General features: G+C 38.1%; 1 protein-coding gene and 1 non-coding gene across 3 annotated transcripts in view; one reads left to right on the top strand and one right to left on the bottom strand.

Annotated features, from left to right (window-relative positions):
• Duox (dual oxidase) overlaps positions 1-17,573 on the bottom strand; it is a 458,692-nt gene extending 441,119 nt beyond the window's left edge. Inside the window, exon 1 of one of the 2 annotated variants that reach the window (XM_081740305.1) lies at positions 17,348-17,573. In XM_081740305.1, coding sequence (XP_081596431.1) covers positions 17,348-17,462 — 115 coding nt within the window. In that variant the 5' untranslated portion in view covers positions 17,463-17,573. The remainder of the gene's footprint in view (positions 1-17,347) is intronic. The other variant, XM_081740304.1, reaches the window with a different exon arrangement.
• Positions 17,574-23,045: 5,472 nt separating this feature from the next.
• TRNAI-AAU (transfer RNA isoleucine (anticodon AAU)) lies at positions 23,046-23,119 on the top strand. The gene has a single exon. It is a non-coding gene; the product is annotated as a tRNA-Ile (tRNA).
• The last annotated feature ends 1,540 nt before the right edge of the window (positions 23,120-24,659 follow it).

Here is a 24,659-nt window from a genome sequence, read left to right as displayed (position 1 = left end):
CGTGCTGTATTTCTACATTATTTTTTTTTTTTCTTTTAAGGATCAAAATTTCTCCAGGCAAAAACTCGAAATAAAAACTTTGAAGCATTTTTATCCCTGGGTATAGCTGAAAAGAGCGAATAATACTAGAGTACCATGAAAAAAGGAATGTATGGAGTGAAAGAGCACTGCATTTGATGCACCTTCTGGGATTTTCGTATCTAATTTTCATTCTAAACATCCGGTGAATATAACAGGATACAGAAGTCAAAATATACATAAATTTACGCAACGATACAAGGGTAAACTATGTTGTTTGCTAGATTTAACTATTTCAGACAAACATTGTAATAAATAACTAACTATAGTAATTATTCTACCTTTATAATATTTCACACGATGAACTGACGCGTGAAAGAAATTCCCACGAAAATTAAACAACAAACAAGCGAAAAGCATACAACATACACAAAACTTCTGTACTCGAGTACACAAAACTTTAAAAGCAGCACAATTTAGGAATGTTCTCCAGCCGTATTTTCTTTAAATATTCACGCCATAGAAAATCACCCAAGCAAAAAAGTTCATTCAAATGCAAATGAGCTAATTGTCGAAAAGAATATGCATAAAAAACACTACTCAGATGAACTAACAAGCATAATTACAAGGAACCAGATTTTCACTGTGTATATATACTGTGTGACTTCACGTAATGAAATACGTAGCTTAAATTCTCGGAAATCTTTTAAATTACTAGCTACTGAGGTTATAAAATCATAACCACACGAGTTATTTTAACAAGTTTAAGGTTAATCACAAGAGACTGGATAAATGTGCGAAACTGATTTAAGCAACAGAAGTTACACAGTAGCACTTTCCACGTTATATTATTCTTAGTTAATTCCCTTATTTTTAACATTGGAACATTGTCAAAAGATGATCCTCTTCTCCCACCCTCATTCTTCGCAGTAACCTAATAATGAAAAATTCTTTGAAGTATGCTATTTTAAGAATCTAAACTTCTGCCCAACAGTCCAGATCAAAAGAGCTAAGCCCTACCAGCCAGCTTGTGGTGCACTTGTGCCTTTGAAATGATGTGTGGTCCCCACATCGACTCCCCCTGCCGTTAATGTTGACTTTCTAGACCAGAGCAGGCAGCTTCTTTCGTTCTAGCAGCTCCCCAATTGCCCTCAAGACGCAAGATGGACGCAGCAATGCAATCCCATCTGGAGAGTACTTATGCTCTTCAAGTTGTTATGCTATTTGGTAGTTACAAACTAGGTCTACTATTCAGGTTCGTAGCCAGAAGACAGGGCAGGGGAGCGAGAACTTGTGTTAGGGTACCACCTTGAGTTCTTTACTCCATACATACATGACAAATAACTGAAAGTTCCAGGAGGGACTTATAACAGAGGAGCTCAACCCCTGACCACGACCTAACTACAGACCTACTGCTATTTAGAGAAAAGCGGTAGGGCAGTCGGTAAAATCTTTATCGTTAAGTGACCCGGGTTCAATTCTAGTGCAGGCGGAAAATTTTACTCAATCTCATTCTAATGCCGCTCCGACGTTAACCCAGGCTCTTTAAAACTAATAAACCTACAATCTGGGAAAAATAAAGGAGCCTGGAATTTTCTTCTGCTCGCATTATCCCCTCGAGTGTCGAAGACAAGGAAGTATGGATGCCATACACACATACCTTAGTCATTCATAACATACCTTAAATTGATACTATCAAATTAACCTACGTGTTTGAGCCCTTATATCTAGGTATATGAAGATATGACAGATCCCAAGATCTCACAAATATGTAGTCCCAATTTGCACGCTTGGTTTTTACGTCCTTTGTCAGTAATAAAGCTTGTAGAACAAGATACTTTAAAGTCAGATCAGAAACACTCTCACTAGGAATCAAACCAGGACCTAGTTACTAGGAATCTAAACAAGCCAGTTACTAGACTACGAAGGAAGGCTGACGTCATGATTTGAGTCCATAAATTCTGCAGTGTGAGGAAAGGCTACTATGTATTCTACGGAGACTGCTCAATAACTGCAAATTCATTATCTCTGTTCGATAATTTTCTTCCCTCTTCAAGGAAATTAACTTTTATTTAGTAAGAAGCAGTACATTCAAAGTTATAATTTGAATTATTGTGGAGCACAACTCGTTACTATTATACGCTGATGACAAATGTTCCAGACTTACAATAATGTCCTCACCTCTCCATACATCTACGCTTGTTTAAAGATCATGAAAATAATTTATCGTACTACGTCGTACTATTACCAAATATTTTCGGACGTAGAGGTATGAGGATATAATTGTACCTCCTTTTAATACATAAAGAAAGGGATAATGTTGGAAGTATGCCTAGAAGAAATTTGAGAAAGCTGACTTATTGAAATAAAACTACAATGTTATCCCATCACAAGATGGTTTTAATACACACCAAGTCTTTACATTCACTTACGAGGGAACCTATCCAAGTGCAACTCTCACTTCGAGTCGAGACTATGGTCGTTGGATATCTTGTTCCAAAAGAACAACACGAAAAGTGATACATCATCGATCGCAACCGTTGCAGAGATATAAGCGTGAAAAGTTAGAAATTCAGCTCCATACTATACATTACAGAGCCAGCTTTCGGGTATTTTTCTGATGTAGGTTGTATTGACATTTTGACCAGTTGCCCGTTTGCACAGGGTCATCATAGAGAGTTGAGATTTGTTCTATCTTCTTTTATTTAACAATAGCTTTCATATAATATGCTACTTGACCCCCAGTTCCATTTGCCAATTTTGAGTTTGACCCCGCCTGGGACCCTGCGAGTGCCCCGGGGGCAACATTTTTTCATTCAAAAGGTGGTGGGCTCCCAGCACTAATTTGATATGTATTCGCTGAGTTTCCTTACCTGACCGTTTCCGAAAAATCTGACCCGGAAGCTGACTCTAATGTATAGTATGGAGCTCAATTTCGAACTTTATCACGCTTATATCTCTGCAACGGTTGCGATCGAGGATGTATCACTTTTCGTGTTATGTTCTTTTGGGACAAGGTATCCAACGACCATAGTCTCGACTCGAAGTCAGAGTTGCACTTGGATAGGTTCCCTCGTTAGTCGCCGTTCCTCGAAGCATAGCCAAATACTCTAAGCCTTAAAAGCAGTCCGCTACAAAAGTGGATGCTCACCTTTCCAGACAAATCAGTACCAATCCAACACTTTTTTCGTGTCATCTTTTATGTCATCAACAGCTTTACAAGTCTTAAGTCTTGCAGAAATTCAGCGAAACTAAATGTGAAACTACCAGTCTAGCATAACACGCTGCCTTATCAGCTTCTTCCAATGTTCATATGGGGTTGGTGTTTCAATCAACTCCACCCACATGTACTGAACCTTCTCACATTCAGATTCATGTAACAACGAAACCACATCAGACGAGCCTCTTCTAACTTTTCCCCGACTAGTATTATACTTGTTACTCGTTCAATTCTGATTTTTTTTCATTGCTTACTTCATATCATTATACCTGTCGCTCTTATTTTAATGCTGATATGACTAGTTCTTATTAAGTTCCTTTTAAGAAAACAAAAGCTGAAACTCAAAGCTTGTTTTTAATTTGCTAGTTCTATGAATACCGGATGTAATATAGCCTCTACTTTTCATAGAACTACTACTACATAACGTGCCACAAACCAAATAGGATGTATTGTTCTGCCTGGCTTAAAGCCAAACATACCATACTATGGCTTTATCTCTGATCCAAATATCTGACTATATATATATATATATATATATATATATATATATAATACTTTAACTTGAGAAATTATTTTCATTCCTACGTAATTCTTACATCACCTAGAGTTTCCTTGTCGGCCCAATTGAACTACACTCATTTAAAACTGTCTCCGGTATGTACTTGTAGATTCTACAATACTTACACATGCTCACGGAGCTATGGATGTTTTCATTGGGAGCATAAGGTCTCCTGAACTCCTAATATGGCATGAGTCATTCCTTCAATTGGCATTTCATTTTCATCGTATTATCCCCAATTTCTACGAACAATAGGTCTTAAGACCTATCCCTTCCGACCAACTAGTTTCTCCGCAGTTTCTCAAGTCTGTTCCTTTCTGCTCCGAGTAATATCTGGTTGTCCTGCTTCGATCCCTGGCGACATCTTAGACTTTTTTTTAAAGTCAGTTTTATTTCTAGAACACAATTTTACGTTTATATTTTCTGAATAAATTACATAAGAATAGTATTGAAAATTTAATAATAATAATCAAATACATATTTTGAAGTTTGGAAGTATGAGAAAGAAGCTTTCAATGGACGAATTCATGACCTTTGACAGAAAAAGTTACAATTCGTACCGTAACCTTGGAAAACAAATTCCTTCGAAATTACTGCGTTCAGTTCCTGGAGGAAACCACCTCCAAGATTTAATAAAACAATGTCGTGAATCCCCCAGAATGCGTCAACAATAAACGTCACCAAATAAAGACTATGAAGATCCGGTCATTGTCTACATGAAATATTCATAACACGTACAACCGACCACGTTGGCTCACTGCTCTGCAACTAACAAACCAGCAAGAAAGAAAAGAGCATTCTTCTTGTGACATCGAACCCATCGCCAACACGTGATTTTGCCTGTGCACGTACGATCAGTGATGTTCCAAAGAATCAATCACTTCGAAAAGTCGGTTCTTGCAAACACTCCTACCTGTTGAACAGAATTGCTGGATGTTTGCTCCACAGCTTGATCAGCAACGAGGTCTAAAGAAAGGATTATTTCGACCGTTTTTTTTTTTTTTTTCTTTCTTTGAAAAAATTTGTTTGTCACTGGTCGCCACGAACAGGAAGAAAAATAGTACTCTGTTTTACAAATGCTGTCCACAACGCTCAACTCTACTATTACGAGGTCCGAGTTATCCAAAGGAGAGTACACACCGAATTTCCCCGGAGATTATATAATTTCATACAAACTTCAGCGAATTCTCACATTGACAATAATAAACAATTATAAACTTCTCCCTTTAGGAACAATTTTTGAAAACTATAAAACTCATTTCCGTATTTCTAAGGGTTTAGTCTATGTACCAAATACCACAATTCCGACTTAACTATCCTCTCATTTTGCACACTTCTCAAAGGAAAACTTGGAATTAACAGAAATGACCCTTTATACTTCCTTAGAAGCGACACTTTCGGAAATTGAAACCCATATTACCTAACCTGTAATAAAAAAAGCTTAATACATCCAACTTAAGCGAATTCCCACATCTGGTACCTCCTGAATAAATAAATAAATAAATAAATAAATATGAGCACACATCTGAGCAATATTTTCGAAATTACTGAAACACTATTTCAATTATTTTTGAACAAAGTAGACCGTATATACCGAATTCCCCAACTTCAATTTAAACGAACCCTCGGGATATTTTCTACATAAAAGGAAATTTGGATATTGTAGAAATGATCATACTTTTAGGAAGTATTTCCAAAAACTCAAACCCTCAGCCTCTTGTTTTTACTAAAAAGTTACCATGCCGAGATTGATCTGACTTCAGAGATTTGTGGGAATTAATTATTGATGGAAAATTGGAACTAACCTATAAGGTTCTTTTTTCCTTCTGTAAATCCTTTCTTACAACTTGCTTCCGTGATAAAATGTATCCAACTTTTAAGTTTCCCGTAAAAATACAGCCTAGGTGATGAAGTCAAGACTATTTCTGGATAACAGTATAGATTAAATGTCCAAATAGCAATTTCATATATCGAACCGAGGATTCCGAAATGTGAACATGTGACAACTGCAACCCTCTTTCCGAACACACCATCCTGAATCATAGGCTAAAGGAACTGACCATCTTATGGCTTTACAGCTAATGGCACCAAAAGTTTTGGACAGAATAAGTACAAGGTTTCCAATTCAAAACCATGGAACGTGATCTGCATTGTGAACTCTTTCAGTTTATATATGCATTCCTGGTTATAGAACGTAACAACTAAAATAGCTTCAAAAGCTGCAACAAACTTTACAATTTCTGTGAACAAACACTGATCTTCTGACAGCTCCAGTTTTCAATCAAAAGCCTCAGTGCGGTAGGACGAGACGCAACACATACGAATTTATAGCCATTTGGTTAAAGTATCAACTAAAAAGTTCCTCTACCAAATTCAAGTGAAACAACTAGGTGAGTTCTCCCAGCATTGAAGAAATGTTCAGCTGCAAACACTTGCAACTAATCTGTTCCGATCTTTAATTATTGAATCGGAGCTGTCACGAGGAAAAATAACAGGCCGGGCAACTCTTAGCGCTGGGCAAGAACAGCTACCGTTATTCTTGGATAAAGACTGAAAAGGGAAAGAAAAAGCGAGAGTTTACAATCAGCTGTTCCACCATGTTACCAGCGAACACTTTCTCCCGTATCCAGTCTGTTGAGCACATACAAGTAAGCAACCAGCAGGTAAAAGATCTTGCACTCACACTTCACAAGGGTTTTACATTTGTTATCTCAAAGAAAAGATTACATGAGGAATCCTTTGAATAGAACAACTTTACAACTCCGACGGCAGAGTTCAATCAACTGCAACTACCTTCCCACAAGAAACTATTTGATGGCAACGTCCTTCCCTCTATCAATCTGTAATAGCAAAAAAATTAACGACAATGGGAGGAAACATTGAAGTAAAGGAATGTCCCAATTCCAATTCTCATCAATACTTTCTACTAAGCTTTCTTTGCGAGTACAGATCACGCACTAAGGTATTGGAACTGTGGCAACGTCGTAAAAAGAAAAAAAAGTATTACACAAGGCTCCATGTTTGTTTGAGGATATATTAAAGTGTTAGCTTGTTGCAGTTACGCTGTACCAAATATTTGAAATTATAAACAGGGCTTGCATGGAATTTGATACAGCGAACTCTTAGTTGGTCATCGCCACGAAATGGACCCCCCCCCAAAAAAAAAAACTTATATAATTGGACAAGTTCAGAGAACAGTTATGTCAACAGTTTCAGGGATGTGTGACGAAATTAAGTAGCACCAAAATAATAGTTTTTATTTAACAGTATACTACTGTAAGTAACGTCAAGTTTATGAGCTACAACCACACCTTGAATAAGAACATTGCGCTGTCCCCACATGTGTCCTTGTCTGGCAAAGGTGCAAGTATTGACAGGTAAATTTCTGCTAGAGAGAATTAATCACTGTGAAATTAAAATACCACTACAGTAATTATGTGATCTTCAAATATATAAAAATAATCGAAATGTAGAACAAGAGCGCCGTAGACAATATTTTGTATATGGTATCGTTTATCACGAGTCACCTAGTAGCTTTCGGAAATGAAATGAAATGAAATCTAAGTTTTACGTCCCACGGTTATGCCGGTGAGGCTAAAGGAGACGGTGATAATGAGAGATGAATGAAAATGGTGGAATGAAGAAAGTGGGAGGAAACGGGAGAACCCCGAGAAAACCCACGAGCACGGTGTTTGTCCACCACAAAGTTCACTTGGCGGGGGCTGGGATCGAACCCGGGACCCCAAGCACCAGAGGTGAACGCTCTACCACTGAGCCACCGCGCCCCCCTTAGTAGCTTTCGGTTTGCAGCCATATAGAAACGCGGAAATAAATGCCGATTCTCAAAATTGCTGGAAATCGAAAGCAGGTCAGTCAGTCGTGATAACAGTATCTCATGTAAAATATTGTCTAGTGAGCTCTTGTTCAACTTTATTTGAAGGTATCACATAATTACTGTAAGACTAGCGGTATTTTAATTTCGTTGTAAGGGGACTCAATCAAAATTTTTCTCAGATCTACTTTAAAGCACTGTTCCACGTCCTAATCCAACATCAAGATCATGACGGACAGGAATAAGGGCGCCAAACTACGTTCAGGGCTTGACTCCGGCCCAGTTATACACCATTATGTAAGATCAATCCTCACAGTATAAGTCGTTCTGGACTAAAATCTCACAGTCAAAAGAGACGATTACAGAACCACCCCATCGGTCCCTACTGCATAAATTTAGGCAAAGCAGCATGTGAAAAATATAAAAAAGAAAAACATGCTAAATATCTAGAAAATTCCTTATACATACAGAACTACGTATATTACGTGAAGGCATGAGAAAGTTTAATAGGCGAGTAAGAGAGTAACAAAGTTGCAATTTGGACCTATACGGTAAAATTTGGTTAAGATACACCGTAAGTTTGGTGTGGAATCCTTTCTTTTCAAAGTATCTATTGCAGTAAACACTTTTTAAAGAAAAACCGCAGTGGCGTACACAATTTTAAGAGGAGTTCAAATGTTCAAATTATTTTTCATATTTTGCTCAAGAGTCGTTTAAAACTTCGCAATTCCCTTGTAAACGCCACTGGTAACACATTTAAGACGCTCCTATGAAGCCTGCAGACGAGCGCATGTGCCTCCAAGTATGTGTAGTTTCCCAATGGGAACATCGCAGAGTTCAACTATCTTACTGAATTGCTTGAATTAAAATAGCGGGCGCAGAAATCCCTTTAAAGTGATGAGCTGACCACATATCAAATCAAAACTCGCACCATCTGGCTTGTAAGCGCCCGTCATATACTAACAAAGCCACAATATCGTACATGCATTATTTCTCCTGATGTTGGTGAAGTGTGTATTTGTTACAATTCCACTTTCCGAGGAAAATATGTACCTCCGACAATTTCAAGCAGAAAGTGGGGGACAGCTGCGTTGGCCGGCTGTTCACCTTTGGCTATACCACTGGGCAAATAATTATACCAAAAACGTTATCTTTCATTGACTGCGAATTTCAAACACGGCAGAGGACAATTTATACAACTTGTTAATTTCAATAGTTTGTGTGGACATTCTTAATTCAAACTGGTGTTGATTTCAGGTGGGAATTTCGAGCTGTGACTCCTCTATACACAGCCTGCAGGTTGAAGAGCCAGATTTTAGGAATTACCATATACTTATCTTTTAGCTCAAATGAATCAAACCACAGGCATTAGCTGAGTTGAGCATCCCACAGAACCCAAGTCGTAGCCAGTCTAGTATCTCGTGCAACAGAAGGAATGGAACATTTTCTCGAACTACAGACTCCATCTTTTGTAATTATATTATACATTACTTCCGGATTTCTTGTATCTGGGTTAATCATATGCATGATAGAAAGCAAAATGACTCCTTTCCATAGCGCGAAAGATAGTAACAGCATCTTCCCCTTGAAATAAGACAAATGATTTTTTTTTCTTTATTTTCCAGAAATGAAGGTACCTATTATTGAGTCAATCCGTTCTAAGTGATCAAGCATATGCCGCTCGACCATCTTCAAAAAATTAATTTTTTCATGAATGTTTGTTCCTATATCAGGGTACTTCAATTATTTTTACAACATCCAATGGCGACACAGGGGTTATCGCTATTTTGAGGTTTTATTATATATATATATATATATATATATATATATATATATATATATATATATATATATATATATATATATATATATATATATATTAGGCGTTTCCTGTGTTTTGAATATCTCAGCACGTATCTGTCATAAAATGAAAATTGCTGGACGTCTCCAACTCGTGCAGAGCAAACTGATCTCGCAACATTTTTGCCTAAAACCACTTCAAGGGAGTGAAATCAGGGTCTGCAGTAGCAACATTTCTGGACATTGTAAACATGTTTGGGAAGAGGAAACCCAAAGGGGAAAAAAATCGTGAAGTTTGGGAATTACGCCAATTTAGCATATTTCACCGTCCAATATCTCCAATGGGCCTGGATAGAAAAATTTGATATTTTGGGAACAGTTAGTCCTTCAGTATACCATAACACACAACAAAGCGCGTTTTGTGTTTTTGAGCAGAAGAGTCAAAAGTACTAAGTAATGACGTCATACTCTAGGAGGGGGTTTGTTCATAAAATCAACTTGGCAATTTGTCAGTGTTTACAGTGAGTGTGCACTGACTTTAGAATGTAGATCAAAAGAAGGGACAACAGTCTCCTGCATGAGTTTACAGTTTAAACAGATTTTATGAACATCTAGAATATGAAGTTATTATTTAATACTTTGACTCTTCTGCTCATAACACAAAACGCGCTTTGTTGCGTGTTATGGTATTCTAAAGGACTAACTACTCCCAGAATATCAGATCTTTTTATCCAGACTCATTGGAGATATTGGACAGCGAAATATGCTAAATTGGCATAATTCCCAAACTTTACGATTTTTTTCAGACCTTTCGGAGCAGCTACATGTCTAAATTTTTGTATATTAACTTATGACCCCGGACTACATGCACACACAAATTCAGATCTCTACATCACTGGTTTCCTCTTACCAAACATGTTTTCAATGTCCGAAAATGTTGCTACTGTACGCCCTGATTTCATCCCCTTCAAACTGTTTTAGGAAAAATGTTAACAGATTAAAGTTTTAGCTCTGCACGAGTTGGAGACGTCCAGCAATTTAATTTGTTAGGACAAATACATGCTGAGATATGCAAAACAACGTAAACGCTTAAAATCGAAAAAACGCAAAATGGCGGCAGCCATTGCGTCGCCACGGGCTTTTGTAAAAAAACAATTGTAGTTTTGAAGTACCCTGATATAGGATAAACATATATGAAAAAATTAGGTCGAACGGCAATTTTTCTTTTTTCTCGATCACTTTGCATGGATTGACCCTATCATTATTATATGCATGGTCTTCCAACTACGCGTATGTATAATATTACTTACAATAGTTCTTGATCATCTGTACTACCAAGAAAAGCAACTAAGTTAGGCTCTGCCTTCCACGATATTGTCCAAATGATTATTTGAGCCTCTGAATCCGATGCCTGAATTTGCCATGCTGACTCAGACTAAACTTCAACATTTTCCTGTTGATTACTAGAATCAACATCGATAGCACATCAAAAATCTTACAAAAAAATTTGATTCTTCAAGTTACGAACAGAATCACTCAACCGCGATTATACAAAAAAAAAAAAAAAAATCAATGATTAACAGAAGTAAATGGTAACCGGAGTGACCAAGGTCTCCAGTGTTCCGACAGCTCACTAAAGATAAGTGAACAAGAACATGCTAATAAACACTTTTCAAAGTTTATATGAAGGCGAAAAAACAGTTTCTTTCGTTATACAACAAAACAATCCGAAATTGAGTTATACGTCACGCCTGCCGACAACGGAGGTGTAAGATACACAACTCGTAGAATAGAGAATCGAAAATGCACTTCAATACGGTAACATACGTTACAACTGGAGGCAATCACATCAAAACAGTATTAAGACATTTCGAAACTTGAGAAACCTTTTAAATGACTAACTCGTCTTTGAGCTTGCCAAACAAACTTGATTCTTATCTTCAAAAACTTTCGGAAAACCTAAGAAAAAGGGCGAGGGGAATTCCAGTTTAAAACTTTCCTGGTTACCTACCTTTTCACTAAAGACAGTTATCAAGTTGCTTGGGGCAACGAACCATACCGAGAAAGTACATCAATCCTATATGGCGTCGCGCTGTCTGGAGAGAAAAAAATACCATCCTATGAATGAAAGTTGGCCCGTTCAGTTACGAGTCGCAGGTGTTTCGTTCCTTGGACATTCCATTAAAATAGCCGCAAACTTACGAAGACTAACACAAAAAGGAACGACTGTTACTGCGCATACATACCACAAGAAATGATCACAGACTACAATGCTAATAAAAGACTTTCCTTTCAGAAGTGGCATTTTCTCCAGAAAGAATTCCCAAAAGACAGAACAACGAAAAGTCCCTTCCTGCTCTTCAATAATTTATTTCAGAAAACCTATGATTGAGAAACGACTATCTTAGGATGTGACTGTAGTTAAAGTCTGGGCGGATACGAATTATATCAGCAACCGCAGATATTGCTTTTACAGTTTACTTGTCCTGTAACAATTGTGATTTCAAAAATAGTTTCCAAGATATACAGAGATTACTAATCTTCCAGTTTCGTGAATAACGACAGCGACACACACACACACACACACACACACACACACACACACACACACACACACACACATACACGAAACTGGAAGATCAGTAATTTATTATTAGATTAGTATATATAACGGTGTTAATGAACTATACCGACAAACTGTAAAAAATAACAGAAAAAGTTCATATGGACTTGTCGGGGAAAGTGTATAGTTTCAGAGCTAGGGCTGTCCAAAATCGCGAAAAAGCCAAATTCCAACAGGCCCTATTTTGAATTCTAGAAACTGTGGATGGTGGTCCTTATCAGCGTAAAAGGAGTCACGCATACGCAATCCAAAAATGCATATTTCATTAACGTTCAATGGGTGTACAGAGTATTGCTCCATACAGAGTGAAATTCCCAGACATGCCATTAACCGAATGTTGAGACATGCTCTGACTTTATGATTGGTCCAAAGTAGGCAAACTATAAGCCTTGGTAGCAGTGAACGCAGAATCCTTTGGCGTGATGTCCAAAGTGTTGCGGATCGTCAGCAGCACGGTTTCTCGTACTTGGGAAAACTCGTGCTGCAGTTTTCTTTCACGATTCTAAGTGAAGAAGACGTGAAACACCGTGAAGAAATACATTGCATCACACATTAATTCGAGCAAAAAAACATGAGTGAGGTGAGTTTAGCGAATAGCCATTCGAAATAAAATCCCCACAACCATGCTCTGAACTAAGATTATGAACAAACTAGTGGTAAAAGTCTTGAAGTGGTGACAGGAAGAGAACTCCAACAATTCACCTAAATTCGTAAGTTTAGGAAACAGAACGGAATTGGGACTCCTCGTAACAAGGAGCGCCCTTTCAGATTTGGCTTGGAGGGAGCAAGACACCTTGATATAAGTAAAATTTCGCGTATTTTACTGACTACTATTCTATTGATGAAATCTATATAAATCTCAAACTCAGGGAGGCAAATGCCCCTCCCTGGACCCCCTAAATGACGCCCCTGGCTCTAATAGGAAGTCAACGTTTCTGCTGATTGAAACTACTAGTTTCAACATTTTTAACTGCCATAAGAATCCAAATTCAAACTAGTTTCTTATCCATTTATCTACATTCAAATCTTCAGGGCCGTACACTCTCATCGGCGAACTTCCGCCTAGAGCTCCACCTTAGGCAGGGCCCTGGCTCAGTAGCGTAGCGAGGATGTGCGTTTGGAGGAGGCCCAAGTGCTGTTATAGGTACATATACAAAAAATACAAACATCAAAGTACATTGTCGGACTTCTTTGGGGAAGCGGCCCCTCTGCCCCCCTTCCCTACGCCACTGCCCTGGCTACGAGTGAAAATGTGACGGAAGTTCATTTGCTCCTTTGTAGATAAGTTCTTTACAATATAATACTGTAATTATTAATGTAAAACTGATGTAGGCCTAATACGTTAAAAGAAGCATATTCATACTTTATGTCATTTCAAATACTGCTCATATTTTTTGAAATTGAAGTATATTAAAGAAGAAAAACCAACGTTTCTGGCTAAATTATCAAGAATGAAGCCCCCGAACTCGCAACTCTAGGGCAGTGTTTCTCAACCTGGGGGTCACGAAGATAAACGGAAGGGATAAATAGAATTTAATACCGGGAAATATTTTTAAATATTTTGAATTTTTTTCTATTAAGAACGACAAAATATAGGTCTATTGAACATTTTCAACGGATATAGAGTTGTTTAAAAATGAAACGTGATATTGAAAGGGGGTCGCTAGGCATGAGGAAGGGATAAAACGGGGTTGGGATAGGAATTAGGTTGAGAACCTCTACTCTAGGGATCTTGGTATATTTAAATCCGAACCTGCCGACATTTGTCCCGTATTATACTGTATACCTGTACGATAATTTTCACCATGAACCAAATCCAGGACCTAATACACCGAAGATTAACATACTAGCTACGTAACCAAGAACATGTACACAACTTAATTTCTTAACTCGGAGGAGTTAGCGTTTGTTTCCTTTCCCTTTCATAGCTAACATTTTGTAAGGACAGCGTCAACATCCGCTACTTTGCAGTTCTTTATCTCATTTTCTTTCAATCGTCGATTAGGGAAATCCTGCCAAGGCGGTAGATAACCTTTCAACGAAGGCCAATGAAACCTTACACCCTTCTTCCTACGGAAGGCAGAATTGAATAAGACTTTGAAGGATTGTTATTAAAATATAAAACAATAGGATCATAATTCCATGAACCCTATTGTTGAGATATTTATCAAGCACAAATACATCGTGGACAATCTTCTCGAGTCGCTACGATTTCAACTATGGGCGAGCCGGAACGACTGGAAGTTCCAGTTGTAAACTATAGAAATTATGACTTCAGTTACTCCCAAATAATTTTAAAAGACAATCGCTAAATCTTGCTGTCAAACCTGTAATTCACACTAAATGTAATGAAAAGGGAAATCCCCAAATCCACCTTCACACTTTAAGAAACAAGTTGTAATGTTATAAAACACAGTCAATGGACACACTACAATGTACCCAAATTCAATCCTTCAAATTGATTCGGGAGATCTGACCCGTTGGCTCATGCACGTGTACCAGGGGCACATCGACTACACAGTCACGCTTGTTAAAGAGCTAAGGATGGCCAGAATTTTCCGGAACCGGAAATTTCACTTTCCGGATTTCGGAAAGTAAAAATTTCGGAATCTGCCATCCCCTACAAAACCCAGTATCGTTCAAGTAGTGCCTGCAAACAAACAGCGGAGCTGATTCATGTATAACCCTGAAGTGCGCTCAGGTATGATTTTCACTTCCAGGAGGTCTCATCCTCCCAAGAGAAGATTGTGAAAAACTTCAGTAATGAAAGTCGCTTAATACAGTATAGTTGAATACTCAATTTAATCCTATAGAGTTGAGACATACATCAGACTACAATCTATAAAATTAAAACAAATGCGCAAATAAAGAACTGACACGAACCACACCAGTGACCTTAAGGATGTTAGCAAAATCTCTACGTTAGATTTGAAATGAAATCGAGTTTAACGTCCCTCGATTATGCTTGTTAGGTCAAAGGAGACATTAAAACAAGTGAATGATTGAAGAATTGGTGGAATGATAAAGTGGAAGAAAATCAGAGCATGACGTCCACCACAAACTTACTTGGCCGGGGATTGAACCAGAACTCAACGCACCAAAGGTAAACGCTGTACCATTGAGCCAGATTTGAGAAAGCAGAAAATCGATTACGTAACGCAACCAAGAATGATCAAGCTAAGTGCAACACCAGTTCCTACAGTCTGCTCCTGAATACAAAGCTAACGATAGGCGTACACTTTACAACGATAACTCAGTTACGTTACAGGCACGTGGGATTCAGATTTAGACATGAAGGTGTTATGTTTAAGTTCGAAAGCCTGTATTGCTCGTAGTCAGATGGGTGGGGTTTATACATACACGCTAGGACCCTCTATCATTTTATTCACATTGAGTACACACTGAGTAGTTTCCTCAAAGCAGTATGTTGTCCTGTTTTAACTGATCCACATTTATATCAACTTATGTTCAAGAAGGGAATCTGACATATTTGTTCCATTGTAAGCCCTGGTAAAACTCTACATATATGGAGTGATCATAAGCAAATTCACAATTGAATAGTAGTTAGCGAATATAGTGTTATTATCGAAATGCAATATGGTAAAGACTATTCAAACATGAGATCGCCGTATTTCAACCTGGGATCACTATCCTTCATGGGGTTTGTGCTCAATCCGATTCGGACTTTCTTCTCTGCCCACTTACAGGTCTCATCACACAAACTTGCGTCCAAATTAAATTCGAGGCAGATTGACACCAGGAAAAGGCACAACTAGAGCGGGGACAAATCACCCTAGAATATTATTGAACCACAAGGAAACTTCTTTCAGTTCTCAGATGTAAGGAACCATGCCCCTCCCACAATAGCAAAATATGCATAATTACCCCAGTGTCCGAGAATCGCGAGTTTGGAAAACTGCCTGTTGTCGAATTCGAAGAGGTATGTATACCCTGATTACAATTAAAGAACCATAGTCAGGTTACAACCACTGTCTGCAGTCCTTGTTAATTACGAGACTAAGCCACCGACATGTGCAATGGCGTCGTAAGTAGCAATAACATATTATTCAAAGGAATAGTATAATGAAACCTTTAAATATTTGTCCACCCGCCGCTTGAGGGTACGACGTAAGAAAGAATCAAAAGTTCTTAATTTCGAGATCCCGTCAGCGGCGCAAATACGGGTATGCCTTCAAGATTGGGGGTGACTTCTTTCTTTCTCTTTTTAAGCGATGTTCAAAATACTTGTGAAGTTGAAAAACAATGCTGTGGAAGATGCTGGGAGCAGAGTTATCTTCAACATAGGGAGGCGGGCAGATTTAAGGCTTATTCTGGGTGCATCTCTCTTTTCCTTGTGGCAATCTGACACAAATCGTAACATTTCTCCCCAAAAGACATCTCAAATCGGATTATTGGAGGGGACACGTCCCCCACACCCCACCCGGGATTTGCACCAGTGGATCCCGTAATCAACGCAGTAATTGAAACAGGTGCATTTACAGTACTAAAAAAAAAAAAAAAAAAAAAAAAAGAAAAAAAAGCGAATGACACCGAACTGATAATGCTTAATTCCAACTGCCACATTTTTATTCTCAAATATCCATCCAGATATTTCTTGCATTAGGTCATTCTGGGCGACAATTCCTCCATATATGCAGACAAAAAATGTTTTCCTTCATACATTCAGAAAACCATCAGAACTTGCACGCAATATTGTTTACGAAGTCAGCACTATGGTGACACAGTAAGAAATATGCGACTGTGCAGTGTTCAACCAAATCTGTTTTGGAAGTAAATTTATCAGTTTATCTCCGCTAGTAACGTTTGAATAATATTTATGACAATGCTCAGTTTCTATATCAGGCACAAATTTGTTTCCAAAAAGAAACAAGTTTTTAAAACATTGGCACAACCAAAACATTATGAAAGCTTTCCTAGAAATTCACATTAACAAAATTTTTCACGAATTCTAACATAATAACTAGTCTCATTACCAGAAATGTATTTAACTGAAATCAAATACGCCCACGCCAGCATAACTCAATATTGTTGTCAGCACTTCCGCCTCGGTTAGCAAGTAGTGGGTCAAATGCCTCTCGCGAAAGCAACATACGGCAAGAACAATTGCTTACTGCGGGAATGGGAAGAGAAAAAGAGAACAATTTCCCTGCGCTCCAAGCACAGTGACCCACTAAACACCTTTTTCTTTCATTCTTCGTATAGAACCATTCAATATATTGCAGCACGAAACATTATTGTTTTTTAATAAAAGAAAATAATATTCCTTGTACTTACCGGCGCAATGTATGGATCCAGATAAAAGCCCTAATAACAATCCACATAATATCCACCGAACACACATATTCCTATCACCACTGTTTGTTGTAATACACTTCTTCCGCAGAGCCATTCCAGGCCCGGTGCAACACACAAACTACTACAGCCACCAACACCGTCTTTACAGACTGGAGAAATAAACAGCCAATGGGCGAAAGACACCGCGTGACGTCACACTTCTCACCTGAAAACTTTCTGCTAGAAAGTCAGTCAGCGGGTTCCTCGTCTGGATACGTCACTCTTTGAGACCATGTTGCCACATCAGCATTTGTTTAGGGTTTTTGACATTTAAAATATTTATTATAAAAGTATTTAAATAATCATAATACAGTCTGTCATATTGTCAAGCATTCTTGAAGGACGCTATACAGCTTGCAAAGTGTTTCCTTCATTTATTTTATTTATTTATTATTATTTTTAAAAAAAAAAATCGTACAGGCTATGATGTCATCTTGAAGAGTGTCTATTTACCGGAAACCGCAACAGAAATACACTCAAGGGAGGAGAAAGGGTTCGTCAAGAAGTGTAGGTGTAAAGGACAATGATAATAATATGATGACCCTCCATTATTATCAACACAAAATAATATCTTTTATTACTTTTCGTTCTTCTTTAACTATACGAATCTATTATTTTGTTGCGTGTTCATTATTTTCTTCTTACATTTAAAATAGCAAATAAAATGAATTTGATTTGTTTGTCCCGTAAAGATAACTTTTGTTTTCTTCAAAATGAAGAGAATCTCCCACACACAACTTTCATTGCATGTTATTACAGTATATGTATATTTTATATATCGAACGGAACTTTCAATACACAGCATGAAAAGTGATCCTGCGAGAATATAGCCAACTCACGTCGAGTACGATTGAAGGTATTCCACATAAGGGTGGTTTAACCACCGGATCACCTCATGAAATCATTAGGTTCAGCCAGTGGCGTATTTACGATTTTGTTTCGGGGAGGGCTTTGCTAACTTTCGGGGGGGATTTGCCTGAAAATGTGAAAATTCTGCAAGATATTTCATATACTTTACTATAGTAAGTAAGATTTCGGGGGGGCACTGGGTTCAGCTCTCGCGAAGAACCAACTTATCTAAAATATCTCTAGGGACCACGGTGGCTCAGTGGCAGAACGATCACCTCTAGTGCGTGGGTTCGATCCCCCGCTAAGTAAGTTTGTGGTGGACAACATAGTGTCCGTGGGTTTTCTCGGGGTACCCCCGTTTCCCTGCACATTCTTATTCCACCAATTCTTCCATCATCAGTCACTTGCTTTAATAAACGTCTTTTAGCCGAAAGGTCATAATCGTGGGACGTTAAACTGAAAGATTTCGTGAAGATAGGTGAAAATGAAATCTTTCAGTTAAACATTCCACGATTATAGCTTCAAACTAAGGCATACGGATGATTAAGGCAAGTGAATGATGATGGGAGAATTGGCGGAATGAGAATGTGGGAGGATACGGGAGTATACCGAGAAAATCCACGAACACGATGTTGTCCTCCATATACTTACTTGGCCGCGCATCAAACCAGGGACCAGGCCTACCACAGATAAGCGCTCCAGCACTCAGCCACTGTGAATTCCTACTAGAGGCGCCATTAGGCAAATGATGATACATTTAAATACGTAGTACCTGACAAATATTTTACAAAAAAATATCTTATTTTCAGTGGTGGCATTAAAAATACATTACTACCGGTATGCTCGTATGCATAAACCAGTCTTAAATTTACTTTAATAGAATATATCTTATTTCTATTTATTATTATTATTATTATTATTATTATTATTATTATTATTATTATTATTATTATTATTATTATTATTATTATTATTATTATTTTACAGTTGGCAGATTTGATTTGATTTTAGCATCCCTTTTTAGCAGCAATGTCATATGAGATAGTGAACTACAACTTAACGTCGGATGAGAATCATATGAGCCCCCGTCGGAAATCGAATCCGGGTTGCCAACAATAAAGGCGTGTACGCTAACCGCTTAGCCATAAGAGAGCTATAACAGCTGGTAGCGGTAGACTTTCTCCATGACAAGGGTACTGGTACAGGTATTAGGAGGTTGCCATACTAATTGGTTGGATAAGGGAATTGAAAGTTAAATATATAGTTACATTATGCTATAGATACTTGTTGCTATAGACATTTCCCATTATGTCTATACCAGGGTACGAAATATCAAGTCTGAGTTTAGTAGCCAGAGATCAGACAGTTTGATCGCTATTGTTTTCTCGCAATTCGAAGGCAAACAAGTTACCAAATGTATATTACTAAACCTAAATACCTCAGTTTTGTTTTCTTAACACTGTACAGCGTGTTTCAAAACACCACCGACAACGTTTGGAAGGTGATTTCTGACACCAAGATAAGACAAAAAATATAGAGCACCTTGATGCACAAATGCTTCCTTCCGGAGTTATGGGCTGCCAAAACATGAAAAAAAAAAATGAAATTTAAAGGTCCATAGCTCCAAAACTATGGGACTTACCGTAGTCGGGTCAAGACTTCACTTAGGAACTAGTATGTGTCCTATCCAAATATCCAACTTTCAGAATCCTGGGGTACTCCCACAACAACTTTTATAAAGGTAGTTGGTGAGTACTTCAAATTATACTCACGCAACAATTTTTAAGGAGGAGTTTGGCTACGGGCATATAATTTGAAGTACTCACCAACAACCTTTATAAAAGTTGTTGTGGGAGTACCCCAGGATTCTGAAAGTTATATATTTTGATAGGACACATACTAGTTCCTAAGTGAAGTCTTGACCCGACTACGGTAAGTCCCATAGTTTTGGAGCTATGGACCTTTAAATTTCATTTTTTTTCATGTTTTGGCAGCCCATAACTCCGGAAGGAAGCATTTGTGCACCAAGGTGCTCTATACTTTTTGTCTTATCTAGGTGTCAGGAATCACCTCCAAAACGTTGTCGGTTTTGTTTTGAAACACCCTGTAGAATCTAAGACATAATCTTGAAATAAAGATAGTTAAATGGAAGTGCTATTTTAGGTTAATGTCTTATTACAGACACGCCAGTTTCTGCATTTTAATTTACTACCGCTTTGCCATACTGGATCATACCATTTCAAGTTAATCACTTCTCATCTTCCGTTATTAACGATTATAGTGTAAAATAACTGCGGATTTCAGTGGATTTACACGAACTTGTGACTGAAGTGGGACCCAAGCGATTTCTTGATTTTGCAATGGAGATTTTGCATCCCAGCAGCAGAGACGTACGCTGGAAGTGGTCCTGGAGGCTCGGACACCCCGAAATTCCGATTTTCTGTAAATTTAGTCTAATTTTAGGGGATTTTACAAATTTAAATTTAATTTGTCGTCATAAAAAATTCTTACATATGTAGGGATGGGTACCGGTACGAGTCGAGCTAAAACTTAATCTCAAAGGTAATTTTCTCGAGTCAAGTTCCGAGCCGAGTCACTATTTTTGAGGTCGAGTGGACTTTGATAAATGTCTCACTCGTTCAACTCGTTTTAACTAAATTTAGTTTTCAAATCATGGCCTGATTAGACTAGAAAGCGAAAACCATGAGAAATTTAAGCAGCAATGTGGAATACTTTTAATGTTCTCACGACAGGGGAGCGTCTCGTATCTTATTTTTAGTGTATCACGTGAGGTACTTTTAGTGCATCTCGTCTCGTCTCGATAACTAGACGACAATAGATTTTTATAACAAGACAGACTCAAATATCGTGAGTACCAATATAAGTTTATACTGTAGTTCTTACCATTAAGGCTGATACCTGCACGGTCGAATTTTTGAGCCAAAGCAGAAGACCAACCCGGGGAGTGATATGAACTGGCTCGGCTCGGGTCAACTTTATGAATGGCTCAAGCTGGCTCGGTTAGCATGAGCCGTCGGTTCGGCTTAATTGATCTGATGGCTTGAGCCGGCTTGGTTGGAACGGGCCACCACCGACTCGCCTTATGTGAGCCATCGGCTCGAGCCAGCTCGGTTGGGTAAGCTGTTTGGTCGGCTCATTTCTCGGTTAGGCTCGATAGTGAATGAGCTGTGAGCCAAGTCGCTCGAGTTCTTGACAACCTTAAACCCGGGCCAAGGAGTTTTGAAACGTGTTTGGTTGACGCTCTATAACTTTCAACAATTTTTGGATCAAGCCCGAATACTTGCTACTCCGGAACTCGAACATAGAACCTCGTGACCGATGTCCTTTCCTCCTGAAAATTTCTCGACAACCGAGATTGACAGTCAGACATTCAACTAGCTTTTAGTATTCAGATACAAACCGACTATCTTTCATGGTTATACACGGTGTTGTTATAATAATAATAATAATAATAATAATAATAATAATAATAATAATAATAATAATAATAATAATAATAATAATAATAATAATAATAATAATAATAATAATAATAAGAAGAAGAAGAAGAAGAAGAAGTTGTAGTATTAGTAGTATTAATAGTATAATTCATAATTATATTGTCTATGTAAAATATTTGAAGAGAGTACTTGGAATTACACAAAGAATTTAGCTGGAATTGGCTCGTTTTGGTTAGACTCGACTCGAAATTGGACCCGAATTCGAGTCGAGTTGGAGGATTTTTTTTTGGAACCGAGTTCTCGAGTCGAGCTCAAAGATGTCTGTTTCGAGTCGAGTCGAGTTTAAAAGAAAACTCGCTGGAACTCGCTCGTGCCCATCCCTATCCATATGTCTCTACCCAGCAGGTTTTGAATCTGTGAGCATATGCATAGAAATGTGGGCGCCTTGATCCTACGTAAGGGGATTTGTTCTTAATGTTGCCCACGAGACGAGACGAGACAAGTAATAAAATTTTAAATAATCTCGTCTCGTCTCAATTTTTGAAGAATTCTTTATCTTGTTTCGATTCTTGGTAAGCTTTACTCGTCTGCCATCGTTTCGTAAAGCCATGTACATTAATTCAAGCCAGTTTTTTTTTTTTTTTTTTTTTTTTTTTAAATATCGTCTAGAAGTACTCATAATCCTCCCGCGCCACAGGAATGAAATATTGGACGGAAAATGGTCATAAAGAATAATAAGTCATCTTCGAACAGTTGAATAGAAAGGAACGTGCTACTTTAGTTTGATGCTTGTTTAATTACAGCAAATGGTTATAGATAGGAATTTTCATTGAATATAGCTAAAACAGGGCTCACGGTGACTCAATGGTAGGGCTCTTACCTCTAGTGCGAGGGGTCAGTGGTTCGATCTCCAGTGTAAATGTGTGGTGGGCAACGTCCTGTCCGTGGGGCTTCTTGGGGTTCTCCAATTTCTTCCACATTCTCATTCCACCAATTCCATCGTCATTCACTTGCCTTAAATCATCCGCTTAGGTTAGGCGGCATATTCGTGGGACGTTAACTCAAATATTTATTTTGAATATGAATACACGTTTGAGGGACTATTAACATTGTGAGAGATCCTTTGTAGTTGTCATTAATGAAACCTAAATATAAAAGATAGGAGAGATATTGAATAAAGTATTCGACAAATTCACCTCATCGTTGGTTACAAGATAGGCTTAAGTCGATCACCTATGGATGCTTAAGCCTTATTATAATTAATATTAATACTCTGCTTTGGTCATTTGTTCGTTCGAATGCGAGCATGGTAGGTCAGTGTTTATGTTGGCCGGTTAGCTCAGTTGGTTAGAGCGTCGTGCTAATAACGCGAAGGTAGTGGGTTCAATTCCCTCACTGGCCACAGTACTTTTTGCTAATGGGTGTAGCCGAGCGGTCTGAGGCGTTAGGCTGATGATTGTAAGGTGAAGCTCATTGGGGGTTCGAATCCCTGTCGAGTCTAGTAGTACTAAAAAGTGGTGAAAGTAGAAAATAAGTCACGAGTTCTTTTTAAAGTGGTATGGTGTTTACCTCTGGCGCGTTGGGTCCCTGGTTCGATCTCTGGACAAGTAAATTTATGATGGACAACATCGTGTCCGTGGATTTTCTCGGTAGTCCCGTTTCCTTCCACATTCTCATTCCACCAATTCATTATAATTCACTTGGGTTAATCCTCTGTTTCCTTTAGCCTAACGGACATTATCGTGGAGACATCAAACTGAAAGATTTAATTTCAGTTTTTCCCTATGTTCGCGCAATCATTTTATAATTGATGATTTTTATAGGCTATTATGGATTCTAACACTAGAACAATGTTTGAGATCGGAGACATAAGTGAACTACTATTGCCCATTACACTCGCAAAATTTCTCGTCTCGTCCGATTCTCGTCTGAAAAACGAGACAAGAATTTATGTCTCGTCTCTAATCTTTAAAATTTACCTCTTGTCTCATTCTGTTCCCTGAGGCACCGATACTATTAGGAAAATTTTATATAAGCGAAAGAAAAAAAAAACTGTCTTTCATACTGTTAGGCCTAGTGCGACTTCGATTCCTAGTGGAGCACTAATTCTTCGGTATTGCCTAGCATCACGGAACAGGTACCTGAATTAACAGGTATAAAGAGAGAGAGGAAAAACAAATTTAGTGAAATGAAATGAAATGAAATCTTTGAGTTTTACGTCCCACGCTTATGCCGGTTAGGCTAAAGGAGGCGGTGATTATGAGAAATGAATGAAATGGTGGAATGAAGAAAATGGGAGCAAACGGGAGAACCCCGAGAAAACCCACGAGCACGGTGTTTGTCCACCACAAAGTTCACTTGGCGGGAGACAAATTTAGTGAATGAATAATACTGTAAATCAATACATTCAGAGCAAATGGAAGCTAAATGAGTAATGTGGTAAAACAGCTATTTTGGATCTTTGAATTGTTTCGGACATTTTAACTGACTAATCGTCTGATTCAGTGTTCTTCATTGATCAAACTATTCTTGATTGAAGAATGTGTCCGCATTATTCCTACAATTTCCATTTACTCTAATACAGGTATATTGACTACACATCACCGAAATTGAACATATACCACCTGGCAGGTCATAGATGTTCCTAATCTGAAATGTCGGAGATTTAGATCTTACCGATCAAGAACTATTAACATGTAAAGTTTGCAATCTCTTTATATTGACCAGTCCTTGGGTTGGGCATTCTTGTATGGAGAATGAAAGATACACGCTATTTTTATATATGAAAAGAAACCCTAAGTGATTGATCAAAGCCCAGGCCAAAACGCTTTAGATAGAAACTTGAAATTTGGACACGGCACAGTTGTGATGTAAAGTCCCACTAAGAAAGGATTTTGGAAATACGACTGGGAAGGGAGAAGAGGGATGGCAATTATTATCTT

Source organism: Thermobia domestica, chromosome 15, assembly GCF_964235325.1.
Source record: "Thermobia domestica chromosome 15, izTheDome1.hap1.1, whole genome shotgun sequence".
Taxonomy (NCBI): domain Eukaryota; kingdom Metazoa; phylum Arthropoda; class Insecta; order Zygentoma; family Lepismatidae; genus Thermobia; species Thermobia domestica.
Note: the sequence above shows the minus strand (reverse complement) of the source record. Positions and strands in the feature narration are given on the sequence as shown.